Here is a 19,458-nt window from a genome sequence, read left to right on the forward strand (position 1 = left end):
GAATCAAACCCAGGACCTTCTTGCTGCAAGGCAACAGTGCTACCAACTGCGCCAACGTACAGCCCAGATAATAAATGTTTTCTAGAAAATAGTTCGCGTTACTGACCTTTTTTGCATTAATTTTAACAAATGTATGTAATGCTTATCGGTTGTGAGGCTTTGACTGTTTGGACAAAACAAGTGAATGTTTTGACATTTTGACATGACATTTTTACTGGATAACCTTTATGAGTTGTACTATTTTGGATGTTTTCTTTTTTTTTTTTTTTCAAAGACAAAGTATTGTCTCTACCTTGCAAATTTTGCAGACAAATGAAAAAAATCTTAGGTAACCATTTTCTCCTAATGGTGCAAAGTAACATCGCAGTATTTTTTCATGGTTCTCTTCTGCATCAGCACTATGTCTGTTACGTTTCTGGATAGTGTGTGTAAACTGGCCAGAAATTAGTGGTTAATGGTGGTTAATTCAAGAAATGTGTAGTATATGGAGGAAGATATCAAGTATGTTCAAGTTAAAATGCTAATGTCCAAGTGAAATCAAGTCATTGGTGTTAAACCTTGAATTGAAGCCGAAATCTATAGTCTGACTCGAGTCAAAGTCATGTGATTCGAGTCCATCCCCCTGCAGTTAGAAATAGTCACAAAATTAACCGAATTATTGAATGGATGCTGGGTACTGTTTGTTTAACTGTAGGCATCAGGCTGCATGGTTGGATTTAGGTAGCTCGGTTTGGTTGTAGGTTTTACTTGAAAATAATTTTTAGGATTCCTGGGGCATTAAAAATACTTCTGTGAGACGGAGCATGGTTTAGCAGGCACCACATATATGAAGGCTGTTTTTCAACACAGCTGTCCATTGTTGAAATCCCAACTTCAGGATCTTTGCTGCAGGACTTCCCCATTCTCTCTCTGACCATTGCATGTCTGATAACTGTGAATAAAGACACTAGCGTCACAAAATCTCATTTGATCCTAATCTTGACCTCAACAGCTACGGGCCAGTAGCCCTCACCTTAAATCTGATGAAGACCCTTGCAAAGTTGGAGCTCAGCCATCTTCACCCACTGGTGAGGTCTTTGTTGGATCCACTGCAGTTTGCCTACCATCCTGCCATTGGGGTGGATGATGACATCATCTACCTCCTGCACCGAGCTCTGACCCACCTGGAGAATCTTGTATGCATTTAGGAGCATGTTCCTTGATTTCCAGTGCTGTTAACACCATCCATCCTGGACTACTGCGGGACAAGCTGGAGATGTCAGAGGGGTACCACCATCTGTTCCAGTGGATACTGAACTGCCTCACTGGCCACCAAGGTATGTGAGGACATGGGGCTGTGTCTCTGACTGGCTGGTCCACGGTATAGGGTCCCGCAGGGCACCGTTCATGTTCATCTTCTGAACTGCACACTTCTCCATAAACTCCCCAGCTTGCCACCTACAAAAGTTCTTTCATGAGTGCCCCAGACGGCCTCATCACAGGTGAGAATGACGACAGTTCTTTTACTGTACAGTCTACTCTTACTTTATGATTTTACAGTTGTTGTGCCCCAGCCATAGGATGAAACATGAGCTCAACAGTACATAAGCAAAGAAACTGGTTAAAACTCAGAATCCTTATATGCACCACATTAACCTAACTGGGAAGGAGAAGTCACAGCTGGAATCCCCGTGATGTCATGGAGCCACTAACAAAACACTTCTCCCTTTTTCTTTACCTGCGGTATTTCACCTAATTGCATCTGGAAGGCATGAAACTACTTGAATGTCTTTGTAACTGGCTGGCGGGCGAGACTCTACTTCGAAGAATCGTTGGATTCAAAGTTGACTACGGTCTCATGTTCATGAATCAGTCAATCACAGAACAACTAAAAGTTAAGTTATGATCTGCTGTTCTTATATTCAGTGATCATGTCATGGCACAATTAAGACAAATTGTCTTAAACCTTTCTTTCTGAGCTTCTGCAGAAAATAATCTGAACCAGAGATTTCCCCAGATGAGACGGTCTCTAATCATGTAAAGTGAAGTGGCTTCCTTCTTCCACTACCCTGAGAGAGGACAGCAAAGGAACCGTAGCATAGCACGCCTTCCTGAGCTGCTATGGAGAGCAGTTTTCTTTGTTCATTGCCTTCGCCTTGCAACTCAACGCCCTTCTGATCTACCACATAAGAGGTGGTCTCATTGGACAGAGAAAATTAGTTTAGGATGAAACAATCTAAATATTATTTATTTTGTGGTGCGGTGTTTTACTTTTGTATGTGGTGTTAAAAGTTAGATAGCCTGCTGGGACTCAAATGTTGAGTTGTGTATTAAATTTACGACAAATTTTATTTCAACCCAGATGTGACTTCAGCTTCATGAAAGTTGTTTGGCTAATGTTTCCTGATCAGGTGATGCCCTGATATGTTAGTCTGACTAAAATTCCATATTCCATATTACAGCTTTATTGGTCACTTTGTTGATGACTGATAAATGTTATATTATAATTAATAATAACAGATAATAGCCAAATAATCATAATTGCTCAACAGTTTGTTTTTGTTTTTTTTTTACATTTGTGAATACCTTTATGCTTCTACTTGCCTTTTATGTTGCTGCTGACACATCTGGATTTCCCCCCTGTGGGGAAATATAAGATATTTATATTCAATTTAAGAAATACTTACCTCTTAAGCATTATTGTGAATACAGTGGTTTTCAAAAGAGATTAAAAGTGTCAGTGTTTTTTGTCACTTTTTATTTTGTGATGATTTCATAAGATCATAGTAATACATTAGAAGTCACACTGTCTGGCCCGGAGGTCCAAAAGAGAAAATTAATTATTTTAATATTTCAAATTATTTAAATTTAAAACCAACATGAATTATAAAAAATAAGATAACACCTTAAAAATTATAACTAACTTACTTTATAAGTTACCCAAGTTCAATATAACTTTGTCTACCTAAGCTGATGTTTTTCCACTGTGGCATGTGGCACGGATAGCTAACTAGACAAAACATTCAAACTGTAAACAGTAAGCTTGGTAACAGTTCCTGTTAAAAAAAATCAGTCAAGTTTAAGCCACACCTCTTCACAGTTACACTTTCCCATGATAGAGTTAGTTAAGGAAACTGTAACATTTTGATTTGAATTGGCCAAACATATAATAAGGCAGTTTCAGAAACAAAAACATCTTTTTTTTTTCTTTGTAATAAAGAGTTGATGAGAGAATGCATAATCAAATAAACTACACATTTCATTTCTAACTAAAGGTAATTTAGAACATTTTAAGAGGTTTGAAGAGATGCTAAAATGTTGTGCTTCACTGGAAGTGGACCTCCAAATAAAATTCTGCATAGCAACACATTCAAGTCAAGTCAAGTTTATTTATATAGCGCTTTTCAGCAACAAGGGCCTCAAAGCGCTGTACATGTGGAAAAACATTACAATGATACAGAAAATCAAACACAGAAAAACAAATCAAATGACACTAATAATCCTGAGGAGTTTACTGGTAAGAGCTGGTTCTAATCCAATCTTTCTAATAGAGGTAATTAGCTCATTAAGTCCTCTGTGGTAAGGAATTCATCCTGTGCTAGAAGAAAAATTATAATATTAATTATTGAGGTTGCTGGTATGAGGCAGTTGTGGTCCCATCATTCAAATAAGCTGGGTCACTGGTATAAAACTGTTTTAGTCCAAATTTTTTAAATACTAATAATGTTTGGCTGTCACTGGTATGATATAGTTGTAATACAATCCTTAATCTAAAAAGGACCTCAGAAGACTCTGCACAGCACTTTGGCTGTTAGTTCAAAAGAATAATCTAAATTTACTGGGTGACCAAACATACCCACTCTATGATTATTTTCCTGTAGGCACAGTTAAGAGTCAGTGGTTGAGCATTCCCATATGTTTTTTTGTGAATACATAACTTAAAAAAAAAACAAATACAATTTCTGCAGTGCTATGTTTAAAGTACTACATCCATTACTTCACATGCATACAAGATTTCTTAAGATGACAAGACAACAAGTACAATATTTATTTACCGAAAACCATTTAGTTTCTTAAAAACAACATTTTGGCTGCATTTGGTCTTACTTTTGAAATATTTATTCAATTTTATGTTTTTGATCAACATATAAAATGGTGCTATTTTTGGAAACAATGGACAACATCATCTCCACAATTATGCATATACATGTTTTTAACATTATAAATCAAATTCTAGGCAGACCAATATAGAAACAGGATAGATGATCATGACTATCTTTGTAGATTAGTTGTATTTGTGGACCTGTGTATTTGTAGCAGAACCTAACTGTACAAATGTCATGGCAAGGATTTAAGCCCAGAAAGCAATTGTCTTGTGGAACTAATGAACAACACTCAAATATTTAGCTATTAAGTGCAGACATCTTGACCTTTTTAGACATAGAGCCCTTTTATTATCCAGGAAATTCCTATTTTCCTTACCTATAGGTGTGGTGCAGTTATCTATGTATCAAGTATCTCACAATAACACCAGTGGTCCTTTAACTCACAGCAGAATAACTCAGTTGCTCCAATGCAGTTCAGTGAGTACAAGAGAACCAATGTGTAAATGCCAGTGTGTTCTTGAGATAGATAACATAGAGAGAAGTTGAGATGATCCATGAATATTATTGATATACATCTAATCTCTTCCCCTACAGGGACAAAAAAAGAGTTTTGGTCTCAACACTTAATTTCGATAATCTGCAGGAAAAAGTACAAAAGGAACATTCTACAGATTCTTAACCTTTCCTCAACTTTGGCACTCCCAGAGGCAGGAAAGGAGTATCTTTCACCACAGTTATTAGTTCACAAAGACACCCCTGACCTCTGCGGTGGTAGCCAACTGTCAACATAACCCATGTTATTGTAATGCAGGTTCACTCTCTTTGACTTCTGCTGGTCTACCTGTTGGCCAGGATCCTGCATACCTGAGTGTGTATGTGTACTGCAGATTTTAATTAAACTACACTGAGCTACACTATCACTATTATAGCTACACTATGTGCCTTTAAAACTCTATATAACACAACCTTGTCTATTATAAGACCAGTGAATATTATAAGCAATCATAAGCAAATAGCTGCAGCTGTCATTTTAATAAACCTAACTATTCACTTAAAATATTAATGTTTTTGCTACATATCATTAGTCTGATAGCATAATTGTCTGAGTCATTTTTGAATGTTTTTGGAAAACAAGAAAAAAACTTTTGATATTATAACTATTGATATTATTACAGAAAGCCAACATTAGGCTTTTGCAACTATGCTATAGGGCTTCGATATGCCACTTGATGTTTCTTATTTATTGTCTTTACATATTTATGAAATGTGGGATAATTTTTACAAAAAAATGATACTTTCCATTGGTTTATTCCATTGGCTTTCTTTTTAATAACCAATGTACACAGTTGGAAAACACAGTTGGATTTCCACTGCATGATTTCACAAAATACAAAATTGTCCAAATTGCATGCTAAAGAAAGAAAGCTGCCAATTCTGTTTTGTGTTTATTTCAGTTGATGACACCACAAGAGCCACAAGAACTGAATGAACATCTGGCTTTAGACACCATTATGGCAGATGAGCGACTTTTGACGGTCTTGACATAGATTCTAAAACATTTGAGTCAGATATACTCAAAGAGCTCCTATTAGTTGTCTCACATATTATGTGATGTCATCAGAGGCACTTGTGCATGGAACCTTTTCTTTGAGAAGGCAGACTTTGATGTAATTAAGTAATGTGTTTTAACAAATTAGTTAAAAAAATATTGAAAAACTGACCACGAAATGTTGTTCTATCGGTGATAAACTAAAATTAAAGAGAGTTTGACTAATTTTACATAAACGTCTGCCAAGTATCTTGAACATGTAAGCCTGATATATAGTTTTGAACTGTTACAGGTTTTTAACTTAGAGAACCTTGTTATATATAACTACCCATATATATTTGTGTAATTTTCCTATATCTTTGCAGAGCAGTTTTTTTCTGTATCTATCTTAAATCTGCAGACCCAAATTTAGTGTTTAAATTATTCAGTGTGAGATTTGAGCAAAGAGAGATGTTTGAATCCAAAGTAACTGAGTTCTGTGTGTTTTCTTCCAGGGATGCTAATTGCGCAGTGTCTGTTATGTTTATATATACAACTAAAATAGATTTAACATATAAAAATTAAAATATCAGAGCACAGAACCAGTCTAAAGTACAAACTTACTAATCAGCTGCCTTTTTTCTCCAAACCAATAGGGGGCGCCAGTAGCACTTGAATTCTAATTTTGGATTAGCTCATTTAAAAGATGTTAAATTGTTTTATTTTTTATACCAAATTTGGTTTTTGATTAAAACTAATATAAATACAAATGCCCTACTACTACTTTGTTATCATAAGTGCTTTGATTGATATCAAAAATGCATCCAGTTTTAGAATTTGTAGTATGAAACCGGTTCTGTTAAATTCACATTGCACAAACAATCACGGATTGACAATATTAAACAGAGTGTTGATTACTGATGATTGGTGATTGTTTGTGGTTTGATTGGAAGTGGGGCCTCCCAATAAATGTTTTGTTCAAGGCCCCATATAATCTAGGACAGTCACTGTTAAAGTGCGATTGTTTATTATGCATTTTCAACACAGGCAAACCGGATATAACATATTATTTAATGCGGGACACTCAGTGTGTTAAATAAAAACACACATCTACTATCTGGGTGAGTTATTACAATGTGGCTATTAAGGCATAGCGGCTTATGAAGAGGCTCCTGTAGATTAACATGATAAACCTATCTGATAAGATAACCTCGGGGATTTTTTCTTTTCGTTCTTTTTTTTCTTTTTTAAACAAGAGGAGGAGAGTATTCAATAATCGTTTAAACTGCGTGTAAGGGAGCACGTGTGCGCGCACACGGAACACAGAGGCAGAGAGGCTGCAGACTGTGAGCGTCCATCTGTTCCAGGGCTCCACGAGACGTGGACGGATTTTATTTTCTTCTTTATTTTTTATTGGACTACATGGAAATTAGAATGACGTTTTCTCAACTTTTTCTCTTATTTCTAGGTTGAAAGTTGAGATCTCTGTTAGAATACAAGTTTGAAACTTAGCAGCTCAGTTAACGGTGATAGTTTAAATGGCTCAATATTTATAAACCCGTATTTCATAATTTTACATAAAAGGGATCTGCTTTTACAAAGTACTCCTAATATTATTTTTTATTATTATCAGCAATTATTATTATTATTATTATTCCAGTCGCTTTTTGGCTAATTTCTCTTTAATTTCCGTTTAGAGATATTTCCTGTCTCCTCACTTCCTTCCACCACAACCATCATATTCAGCCCCCCCCCCCCCGCACATATTTCCAGCGGGTTATCACTGTTGCCATTCCTCCCCTTCCTTTCTTGATGTGCTACCCAGATTACCATCAGTGCCCCTCAGATATTTTTAACAGATCTTCGCCGCTCGGCAATATCCACTCGGAGCCATCTGGTGCTGATCAGAATCTGACTGACTTCTCGGGCTTCAGTCGTTAAAGGCATTAAATCTAGATGTACAGAACAGCGCCTTTGACTCGGGAGGTGGGCGATAGGAGAATCGAATCAAATATATATAAAAAAGCAGAACAGTTATAATAGTGTGAACACTTCCAGTCCCGTGCGTGTGTGCGCCACACGGCTCTGGCAATGACAGGAGTGGACAGCAAAGCAGAGGTTTCCGTTTTAAGAGGTGGAAATTGGATAAGCAGTTTAAAAAGAGGTGACCAAAGCTGAAGATCGGATTTTATTTTTCATTTTTTTCAGCTCAGTGGAAATGTATTTTTGTAAAGCCAATAACAGAAAAAAAGTTAGAAGTAGGACAAGCTGTTGTAAATATATTATTTCCCACCTCATTTTGAATTAAATAAGACACAAACAATTTCGTTGCGCGCAACAGAGGTCTTGCAAAAGAAAAAAAAGAAGAAATCATTCCATCTCTGTTTGCCTTCTCTCTGGCTTGTCCACGTTCCTTTTCACACAAAGCTGGAAGACGTGAAGTGGCTCTGTTGTTACAAAGGACAGCAACAATATGGTCTGAGTCCACACACACACACAAAGACACACGGCAGAGGAAAGAAAAAAAGTTCGATGGGGGGATGGGGAGGTTTTAGCTGATTAATCCTTTATGAGCAAATCAAAGAACACAAAACATGAGTCAATAATAGCATCTATAATTAATGGAGGAATTTGGATGGGTGTTTCTAGCTTTGAGTTTTCGTGAAAACTGTACTTTTTATTATGATTTGATATCTGAAAAACTCCCAACAAGGGAACAAGTTCTACAAGAGTTAAATAGAAAAACTGCGAGAATTTCAAACCCAAGAGGAATTTTTAGAGGAAAAATTTCGTGAGAATAATTAGATAAAGGCATCATGAGTCCGCATTACCGAGCACTAATTCCTCTGTGGAGCAGCTTTCCCTTCTTTAATTACAATTTAAATCTATTCAAAGTAAGTTCCTTCTTCTGACGGGTTTACTTCCCCCTGTGTCGGACAGCTGTAAAATCGTGTAGACAGGTTGTCATACAACAATCAAAGCCTTCAGTGAATGGACTCTAATGCTTGAACATTTAACATACAATAAGTCCAAACACGGAGAGCGAGAGAGAGAGAAAGAGAGAGAGAGAGAGAGAGAGAGAGTCAGAGAGGGGGCGAGGGAGGAAGAGGGAGGCCCCAGCCAATGTGCTCCACTCTATATTCACAATATCCACATTGCTCCAAACGAGGAGGAGCTTGCCGACTCAAGTAGGGGATGCCAATCAAAGCATCAACTTCAAATTGTATCTGAGAGATCAGCCTGGAAGACCTCAGGGCCAGGCGCGTCAGTCGGAGCGCAATTGTTGATCAGATCACATCCAGCGGACTCTGCAGCAAGAAAAAAAGAAAGAGAGGAAGCCGAGATTTTAGAGTGGTTTGCTTTGACTGCTCACCTCTGTATGTCTGTAGCAGTCGAGGTTTAGACTGAAAACATTTCCATTGTTACTCCTACTGGTTCTTTCACTTTTGGTGTTGTCCTCTTCTTGTACACTTTTTTGAGCACCGTTTTCTTTTTCTTTTTTTTTCTTTTTTTTACTTTTTGTTTTGGTCGAAGGAGCTGTGAAACAAAAGAAATCCGGCGGTTGGAGATGTCTTTCCCACAGTTAGGCTACCCGCAGTATCTAAGTGCCTCCCAGGCGGTGTACGGGAGCGAGAGACCGGGAGTGCTTACGCCTTCATCCCGGGGAGGGAGCACAGAAATCGGTGGAAGTCCGTCTGCCACAGCGGCGGCGGCCGTCACGTCGGTCCTGGGCATGTACGCAAACCCGTACGCACACAACTACAGCGCATTCTTACCTTACACCAGCGCGGATCTGGCTCTCTTCTCACAAATGGTAAGAGTCAGTTATTTGTTTTTGTGCTGTGCTTATTGAAGAGTGTGCAAAGATTTCCAATTTAAAGCAGAATTATGCCATATATACCTTAAAATGCTTTTTTAAACGCCTACCTGGTTTTGGTGAATGGTACAAAAGTAACAGATGGAAACATATAAAACAATGCGGAAGAGTGCAATCATTGATGAAAAGCAAGTTAGCGAAACTAGAAAAGAGAAAAGGGGAAAAAAAACACAGATAACATTTTGGGCGCATCTAAAAAAGTTTCTAATCCCTCGGTTTTGGTTAGATGACTGTTGACAAAAGTATATGTGTTCCAAAATTCAGAATCTGAAACTATCAATATGTAAAATGTTTATTTAAGTTATATATTCAAGGATCCCGCTTAGATTTTAACTTTGTTTCCAGAACTGTCAGTTTGTTACGTCTCATAAGGCACCTGGCGATAATAGGTCATTTGGAGAGTGTTAATGTGCTGGTTAATGAATGTATTATAGGCCCAAACGCACAGAGTGCTACAGCTAAATAGCAATCGCAACTATATTGTAAATCCATTGGCATGTTTAAAGGAAGCAAAAAACTCACCGTAGGTAAATTTGGACGATTAAAATTATAACCATGACAGACTGAGAAAACTTAACTCAGACGTAAACGTCTTTCCCCAGTAGAAGAAAGTTTTGCGCTCTTGTAAAAAAAAAAAAAACTTTTTCCCTTAGCCTACTTATTTGACATCCCATTTTGAAATTTGCATGAACGATTATTTCTGGTAAAGGGGAAATAAAGTATTTCAAAGACCAGTGGTGCGGACACAAGGCCTGTAGTATGTGGCAGGCTGCAAGTTTAGAAGGTTATTTGCGGAAAGCGTTGCGTCAGGTGCATCTGGAACTCTTTGATTTTCTTAGACAAATTTCTTTCGAATGCATGCAAGGGCGGTGGGAAATCAGAACTAATGTGCACTACAGTTGTTAATATGCAAAATGACTGAAAAAAGACATGTTATCCTTAATTTTTTTTTTCTCTCTTTTCAAGGGCTCCCAGTATGAGCTTAAGGACAGTCCTGGTGTGCACCCCGCCACTTTCGCGGCCCACACGTCCCCAGCATTTTACCCATACGGCCAGTTCCAGTACGGGGACCCCGCCAGGCCCAAGAACGCCACCCGGGAGAGCACCAGCACTCTGAAAGCCTGGCTCAACGAGCACCGGAAGAACCCGTACCCCACCAAAGGCGAGAAGATCATGCTGGCCATCATCACCAAAATGACGCTGACGCAGGTCTCCACCTGGTTCGCCAACGCCAGGAGGAGGCTCAAGAAGGAGAACAAGGTGACTTGGGGGAGCAGGAGCAAGGAGGACGGGGAGGACGGAAACCTTTTCGGCAGCGGAGACGAGGCAGAGAAGAACGAAGACGAGGAGGAGATCGATTTGGAGAGCATAGATATAGACAAGATCGACGAGAACGACGGGGATCAAAGCAACGAGGATGATGACGACAAGTGCACAGAGGGAAGCAGGGAGCACAGGGGCGGCGTGGGCGCGCCCGGAGACTTGGACAGCTTGGAGAAAAGACGGGCCTTCGCCCTGCAGGCCCACGAGGCCTTTGAGAAATCTAAGAGTGCGATGTCGGTTCACGCAGGGGGCAAGGAGAACTCAGACGGCAACAACAACACCACACGAGTTCTGTCCCCCGACAGACCTGGGAGTTTCCCCCTTCCCTCTAACAATAAACCCAAAATCTGGTCGCTGGCGGAGACCGCAACCAGCCCCGACAGTTCATCTCAGAAACCTTCCTCCCCTTGTACGCCAGGGGCCAACACCACTCACCCATCAGCGCCCCATCACCAGATCCAAGCCCACCCGGCCTTTCTCCCCAGTCACGGACTGTACACTTGCCAGATCGGGAAGTTCCACAACTGGACGAACGGGGCTTTCCTGGGCCAGAACTCCCTGCTGAACGTCAGGTCGTTCCTGGGAGTAAACCAGCACCATCACCACCCTCACAGCAACCATCCCCTGTCGGCCCAGCATCAACAGCCGACTTCAGTCGTGGTGTCGCCGGTTACAGCCTCAGCAGCGCTCAGCAATGACAGCAAGGCCCCAGCAGACACCCACAGTCCCAAACATATAGGTAGGATGGCAGAGAGGTGGGCATGGAAGGATTAGGAGTTCAGAGTTAAGCATGTTTACTCGTGTTCTATGGTTTTAAGAGACCAGTGATTATAATATCAAAGCTCTGCGCACGCACATGCACGGATAAATAATTTACACTTTTATTTCCCCCTGCATGAACAACTCACCTTAAAGTCAGCAAAACCAACTCTAAATTGTAGAAAAAAAATAACAACATAACCTATTTTTTTCCACGTGGTGATAACTGCTTGTGTTTTGCCTTGTTTCCCCTTTTAGAGCACGAAAGATCTGATTCACCTCCAACACAGATCATGAAGTCCTCATTTCGTCCTATTCATGACAGGTGAGACAACTTAGGACTCTTTTTACTTCTTTGTTGTTTTTATGAGTATTTATTTCTCAACTTCAAACTTGTACAATTATTGCATCAGTAAGAAATTCGCAGTGATTTAGAGCAGAGTTTTGCTTCAGTTGTTGACAACACTGACTAGAAAATAGTTAATATTTAAATACAAAACAAATTAGAATGATTTATTATTAACTTATAACTAATATATTTCGTATACCAATGCTAAGTTTGGGAAATAATTTAAATATTTGTGCTAAATGATTTTTTTCCCCCTTTTTTAACAGCTCTTTAATTACTGATTTTTTTTTTATCTTCAACGTAAGGCGATAACAGCAAGAGAAAGCACAGATAACATTAAAAAAAAGCAGTTTGTTTTAAGGGTGACAGGGGTCTTGACTTCCATCCCACACCCCCTTTAATTCCTCCCCTCTGGGGAGAGTGTGGCTACTTATCAAGCCACCGAGTAAAACGGGCTCTGTCTGGGTTGTGTGCTTTCCCTAAAGACCCCTGGGAGGCCCGGAGCCCAAGGGAAGAGGGAAAAAAGAAGTAGTTTACCACTGCTTCAAGTTTTCACAGTAGAATGAATTGTAAATAATAATAAAATATGTATTTTTTATTCATTTAAATCACAGATTAATATATATTTTTGTTTGTTTTTAAGAAATATTTTTATAGTAAAGCAACGAGGAATTAAAATATGCAGTCTGGATTCCTGTTCCCTAATCAAAACCTTTCAGTGAGACACTTGAGATGCATATTGAAACCCGCTGTCCAAACACGGCGGGGGTATTTATCTGCCTCTCTGTATTATTCTTTATCCAGATCCTCTCTGCCTTCCAGCGCCAGGAGTCCCCAAGACGCCACGCAACGGGTCCTCACTGCTCTCTCCTCGGCTTGATCAAGACATTTGATTTTGTTTCCCGTGCTTGGACAAAAAAGAAAGAAAAAAAAAAGAGAAAAGAGACTTTACGCTCCGCAGAAAGGACAATAAGAAATAAAATTGCAGTGTAGCATTGAGTCGGTACAGAACAAATGGCGTAATTTGGTAATATCCTGTGGATGGATGGATTACTTCCTCTATTGTTGTGTAGCCTATACTCGCGCCTATAATGTTACTCTCTCTCTTCCACTTTGCCCAGACTGGCTGGGACATTTTGGTAGGCTTTTTTTACTTTATTATTATTATTATAATATTATTATTATAATTATAATTATTTGTCTTCATTCTGTGTTTTTTTTTTGGTGTCTTTTGTTTAATGTAAATACCAAGTGATTTAAATTTGTAAATAGAAAACATTGAAGGAATTTGTCCAGATCGTATATTTTGCTTAATAAACTAATTGAATTATTATTATTATTTTTATTATTATTATTATTCAACTGCGTATAGGTCTTTTCTATTATTATTTATTTAAAACAGAGTGGGGACGCATTAAAAAAAAAAAAAAAAACGGTATTGGCAGACCGCAGGCAAGCAAGCTTAATTTTATTCAAGTTTGGAAGGAAAGCAGCGTGGATGCATTGAGGTGCTAATAATTGTCCAGATGGTTGCTGGTGACAGAAAATGGACAGGAGCAGCTGGGAACGTCATTAAGTAATAATATGGGAACGCCCAGCCCAAACAAAATCAAATGGTTAAAATCTAATCTGTCAGAGGGAGAAGTCGATTCGTAGATAAATTATTAATATTTTCTCTTTTTCGGTGGGGAAGGTGTGTGTGGGGGGTTGACGGCTGACATATAGTAGGGACCTTGCTGTTTTTTGAGGCCCTGTCTGTTCCGAAGCTGATAATAATCATTAGCCTATAAAAGCAGTTTTTTTTTTTTTTTTTTGCCGTTCAGTGTGTAACTAAAAGCAGATATTGATTTAACTCAGATGAAAGCGCAATGGTTTGCTCTAACTGGAATAATGAAGTCAGCAGCACTGTTTTTGTTTGTTAGCAAAATAATCCATTATAATTTTGTCTGAGAATGTTAAAATTAAAATCATAAACAAAATTTATATTTTTTACTATTTCTTAGAGTTCAGACTTTTTAAAACATTAATGTGAGCATTTTATTGTCTCCAATGCATGGGGAAATAACAAAAACTTCAATTTTAAAATATAGTGTTAGTTGGAAAATTATTAGTTAATTAAATCTGAACAGTTTTGTAATAATAAGCTTTAAAGTCATTTATTCCGAAGGATTTAAGAATGGAGCGGTCTTAAACCTGTAGAGTTAATGCGTATCTGTTTTGCAATATCACAGCGACCTCTATAGGCGAGGGATAGACTGGTCAGAGCTGAGGCCGTTTTTACTCTTACATATTTAAAATACACATTTAAAGGATTAAAGAAAAAGGCTAAATATACTAGTTTCATTGGGACAAAGTTATACATAAATAATATGGCAAAAAGTTTAAGTATATGTACTTAAATAACACCGAGCTGATCCAAAGTAAAAAAAAAAAAAAAAAAGAATTTCTCTTAAGTGGAATGAATCATTTACAGTTTATTACATGAATTGTTGTTATAATATACTATCTGTATTTACAAAGTACTTTGTATGACCATAATTTGTATAAATGAAAGTAATTTTCTATTTGTTTTGGTAAATGTTTATTAGAGTTCGTCAGTGTGGCAAAGAAAGACGTCTGTGCACATAAATCTGTCACTTAAATGGCCGTTCTTAACAGCGGAGGTCCTTGATGAACCATTAACAAAGGTCATTAAACCTGTTTGTTCTGTTCAATAGGCTCAGCCTGCTTTAGCAGAACTTTACTCACAAAATCGCTACCAATACTAATAGTAAACAAACGCATTTCGCATACTAAATGCGTTTTTCTCAGGCTATCTTTGCTTATTTCCAGATCTTGCAAACGTGACATAAAAATGTATGATTTTTCTCCCGTCTGATGCATTAGATCACTGTGTAAAATTTTAAACTAGCCAGCAAACATTCATGAGAAACCATGCAAATTTCATCCTAAAACGATGATCACTACAGTATTACGGCGAAAGGCAGGTGTAACCCCCCACCCCCACCCACCCACCCACACACACACACATTTCATTCACACATGACAGCCGCTTGGCTTTTAAGGGGGGGGGGCTAAAATTAAATAACCTCTCCGTGTCCCATTTATTCCTTTTGTATCGAAACAGCGTGAGGTTGGGGGGCTAAGGCGGTAGCTGCAGGCCATAATATTGTGCTTCCGTAATAAAAACAAAATTATTCATTTAGTAAGTGGATATACCGTGGACTGTCTAATGGCTAATGAACGCAGTTCAGTTTGATAATTAGGCTGTCACTTCAAGCCATTTTTATTCCCGGATGCTCCGGGCCACGATGCAGGGAGAGAGAGTGTGTGTGTGTGTGTTTTAATTCATTAAAAGTAAATATATAGATGGAGAATAAAGCTCTTTGGGATTACACATAGACAACACATTGTCTGATTTTAAAAGACCTACTTCTTAAGCAGCTACTACTGTTATGTTGAAAATATATTTGCTCTATATTAGGTTTGATATGGAGAGTTGCTTTATCTTATCAGTGTATTTTCTTGGCTTGTCTTTATCAAATGAGCCCATTAAAACAATGCAAATATAGTAATCATATAACTACAATTCCAAGCAAAAACTTTAATTATTGGTTAACTCTCACAATTTATTCAAATTAAATAATCTTTAATAATTTAGAAAAAAAGGCAAATATAAAAAACAATTTTTGACAAAATGTTAAATGCCTAATAAAATAAATAAAACCAAGTTAAATATCTATATATTTCCTTTTTTCAAAAACTTGTTTGCAACAAACATTATGACTGTGAATGTTTCACTGTTTAAACTATTTCTACACCACTGGTTCCAAGACATCATTAAATGTTTAATTTACATTAATATATATATATATATATATATATATATATATATATATATATATATATATATTAAATGCCAAAAAGACAGTACATCCCACCTACTATAAATGACTGATATGATGAAGTAGCTCATTTCATCACAAACTTCATTTTTACAGAACTATCTGTTTTTATATGAGGCTCTGTGTGTAGTGTTTGTTTTATAGCAAAAATCACAGCACATTTGGAAAACTTTGTTGAAGGTTTTATCATTGTAACAATCAATATCACCTAATATGGTGATGAATTTTTAGTTCCATATCGCCCACCACTAACTTAAAGTTTGAACCGAACCTTCTCAAGAGTCATGCAAATATAAACTCATGCAAAAGCAATAAGTTGTTGATCCTAAAACAGTTTAGCTTTCTGACAAGTCCATTGCTCACTATAATGCTGCGGTCTTTTGTTGCCAAACAACAAGATTCCCCTTTGCAGCAGAGACATGTCACGCTGGGGCAATCCATTCAGTTTTGTGGTGAACTGGGCATTGTGACACTCCGTGTGTGTGTGCATGTGTAACAGGACAGGAGTTGGAGAGGCAAGTTAGGTGAGGTGATCGTGCAGGGAGGAAAGTTTATCATTGTCTTCTCATTTTTGATAGAGGCAGGTCATTCTTCCAACAGACTTGACCCTTTAGTTTTCCAAATACCTGAGTGTCTTTGCCTCTTTCTGCCCCGTCACACTCTTCATTTACCAATCTGTTTTCTTTCAAAATCTCCGCTTTCTTTTCTCAAAGATGCCCACCCATATCTGTGCCCCTATAATCCATTAATTTAGCTTCGTGAGCACAGCTCAGGCTGGGAAATGACACAATAGCCATCCAGAGAGGACTAAATGCCCCCTGACACCACCCTCAAGGTCTACGTTTGGGGGGAAACACAAAACAACAAGCGTCAACAACTCAGTGGAGCCCGGAAGCAGCAGAGAACCACAACAGGGGCTACCTTCAAACCATGCCACACCATGTTTAGCTGACTAGTTGTGTCTTGTTACTTGTTTTCAGCAACACAATGGGCAGTGAAAGGGACAGATGCCTTGGTCATGGGGCTTTCATTGCCAGAGCAGTAGATTGCTGTAAGACAGGGTTCTTGCCACAGGAAGAGGTTGCAACATTTGGTTGGGAAAGTGAGGGGGCAAAGGGAGGGGGTTTGCTCTCTGAGATAAATGAGCTGGTAGTTTCCTGATGACTGCCTGACTGTCTGACTGACAGATTGCTGGTTGAGCAGCAACTCATGACAACTCAACAACCCATTCAGACCCCTGCTGACGCAATGACAAACTTGGCCGGGCTTCTAGACGTACGAGAAGTAAACATGGACTTTCGCTCATGTTTGCCTGGTTCTCTTTCATTTGGCCACTCAAAGCGACATTCTTGTGTTTTGATCGGGCAAGAAAGAGAGGAAGCAATAAAGCAAAAAGCTGCCTTCTAAAGTTTTTCTGTTTCTCTGCAAAACATTTTTCTCTGACTCTGAGTGAGGAACACAGGAAAAAAAATCTCTTTTCACGCCTTTGCTATGAGGACAATATGCTTATTTGGATGTAACTCAAAGCCCCCCATGCCAAATAGTGGGGCACTAATTAGGCTGGCCTAATCCTGGAATATTATCCTCAAATCTGATATATCCTGGTTGAAATGTTCTATTTTAGGAGACCTCAACTGAACAAGAAGGTTCATTATTATCTTCTTGTTTGCTACATGTTTGTTGATCAAAGTTATTTCCATGTCTGTTGCTGTTTAAAGTGCATTGACAGAGTCCAATATACACACAGAAGTTCTCTAGTTGTGCTTCTGTTCAATTAATGACTCCATAAGCCAATTAAAGCTGGTCTGCCTTGAGTCTCCTGAAATACTGGTACATTTTTACTCTACCACAACAGCACTATATTTAGGGAAGAATGCTGTACGATCTTTTCCTCTCTCTTTAACACACCCACACTCCTCTCTGTATCTCAAGCACACAGAAGCCCGAGAACGGGTGAGCGCATTCCTCATACAGGCTGTTGGAGGATCAGAAATATTTTGCCTTAATTATCCTTCAGTATGGATCATGTTCTTCAGGAGGGACTAGTAATGATGGGGTTATTTATAGTCATTCATTCTCACTCTAATTATACACTCCTCAAAATTGGGGTTTTCTTATATTTTCTTATATGCTCGAAAACGTAAATTAAACAGACAGCACTGTTGTTAAGATCCCTTTGAAGTGAATCCCCTCTCCACACACAATTTGATGGAAAAGTTTTATTTCCTGCAACACTGTGTGTCTTCGTTAGCACACAGTTTGCTTCCCAGCTGTAGCTGAACAGGGTTCCCTTAGAATCAACTTGATAGAAAATGGTGATATGGCACTAAATTACTCTCGATGAACTATATGACTTTTTTCAAATTGCTCTTTAAATGTAAGTGTTTTTTGGATTGTCTTAATTTGTATTAAAAAGAATGATTATCATAACAATATGATACATTTAGAGTGCCATACAAAAGTATTCATGCAAACTGAAAAAGTTCATTTAGAGAACATACCTACAACTTTCAAGATGTCCATCTTTTTATTGTGAAGCAAACAACAAATAGGACAAAATAACAGAAAAAATCATCAGCATGCCTAACTGTTCAGCCCCTTTAAAGTCAGTACTTTGTAGAGCCACCTTTTACCTCTTGTAGCAATTACAGCTGCAAGTTGTTTTGGATAAGTTTCTGAACTTGCCACATCTTGCCACTGGGATTTCTGCCCATTTCACAAGATAAATCTCCTCCAGCTCCTTCATGTTGGATGGTTTTTCCTTGTGAATATTGATCTTAAAGTCTCGTCACAGATTCTCGTTTGGATTGAGGTCTGGACTTTGACAAGGCCATTTCAACACATTTAACTGTTTCCCCTTAAACCGCTCAAGGTATATTTTAGGGGTATACTTCAGGTCATTGTTCTGCTGGAAGGTCACAGGCAGACGGACAGAGGTTTTGCTCAAGGATATCTCAGTATTTAGTAACATCCATGCTTCCCTTGACTCAGACTGGTTTTCCAGTCCCAGCTGCTGAAAAAACTCCCCCCCCCGCATGATGCTGCCACCCCCATGTTTCACTGTGGGGATGGTGGGGTAATGGGATGTGTTGGGCTTGCACCAAACATATAATTTGTCTTGGTGGCCGAAAAGTCAAATATTAGTCTTATCTGACCAGGACACCTTCCCTCATACATTTGGGAAGTCGCCCACATGCCTTTTGGCAAACTCAAAATGTGCCTTCCTATTTTTAACACTAACTAATGGATTTTTTTCTGGCCACTGTTCCATAAAGCCCAGCTCTATGCAGTGTATGGCTTATTTTGGTCCTATGGACAGATACTCAAGTTTCTGCTGTGGAACTCTGAAACTTAATGCCCTCCTTGCCTGATCTGTGAGATTTAGTGGCGACCCTTTCTCGACAGGTTTGTTGTGGTATCATGTGCTTTCCATGAAAAGAGGATGGATTTGATGGTGCACCAGGGGGACATAAAAGATTTGGGTATTTTTTTTATAACCCCACCCTGACTTGTACTTTTCAATAACTATGTCCCTGACTTGTTTGGAGAACTCCTTGGTCTTCATGGTGTAATGCTTAATGGTGTTGCAGCCTCTGGGGCATTCAGAAAAAGTATGTTTATAATGACAGACC

At 38.5% G+C, this 19,458-nt stretch overlaps 1 protein-coding gene and 1 pseudogene across 1 annotated transcript; both read left to right on the top strand.

Moving 5' to 3' along the window:
• LOC124865581 overlaps positions 1–7,554 on the top strand; it is a 78,522-nt pseudogene extending 70,968 nt beyond the window's left edge.
• Positions 7,555–8,787: 1,233 nt separating this feature from the next.
• On the top strand, positions 8,788–13,254 carry irx1a (iroquois homeobox 1a). Its single transcript, XM_047359143.1, has 4 exons — positions 8,788–9,427; positions 10,457–11,552; positions 11,831–11,897; positions 12,726–13,254. The coding sequence occupies exons 1-4, from the start codon at positions 9,182–9,184 to the stop codon at positions 12,799–12,801; spliced, it is 1,485 nt and encodes a 494-aa protein (XP_047215099.1). The 5' UTR covers positions 8,788–9,181; the 3' UTR covers positions 12,802–13,254.
• Positions 13,255–19,458: the final 6,204 nt, after the last annotated feature.

Source organism: Girardinichthys multiradiatus, chromosome 3 (genome assembly GCF_021462225.1).
Source record: "Girardinichthys multiradiatus isolate DD_20200921_A chromosome 3, DD_fGirMul_XY1, whole genome shotgun sequence".
Classification (NCBI taxonomy): Eukaryota; Metazoa; Chordata; class Actinopteri; order Cyprinodontiformes; family Goodeidae; genus Girardinichthys; species Girardinichthys multiradiatus.

Coding starts and splice junctions, on each gene's coding strand:
- irx1a (XM_047359143.1), top strand. CDS start 9,182: ATGTCTTTCCCACAGTTAGGCTACCCGCAGTATCTAAGTGCCTCCCAG. Junction 9,428..10,456: donor TGGCTCTCTTCTCACAAATG/GTAAGAGTCAGT, acceptor TCTCTTTTCAAG/GGCTCCCAGTATGAGCTTAA. Junction 11,898..12,725: donor TTTCGTCCTATTCATGACAG/GTGAGACAACTT, acceptor TTCTTTATCCAG/ATCCTCTCTGCCTTCCAGCG.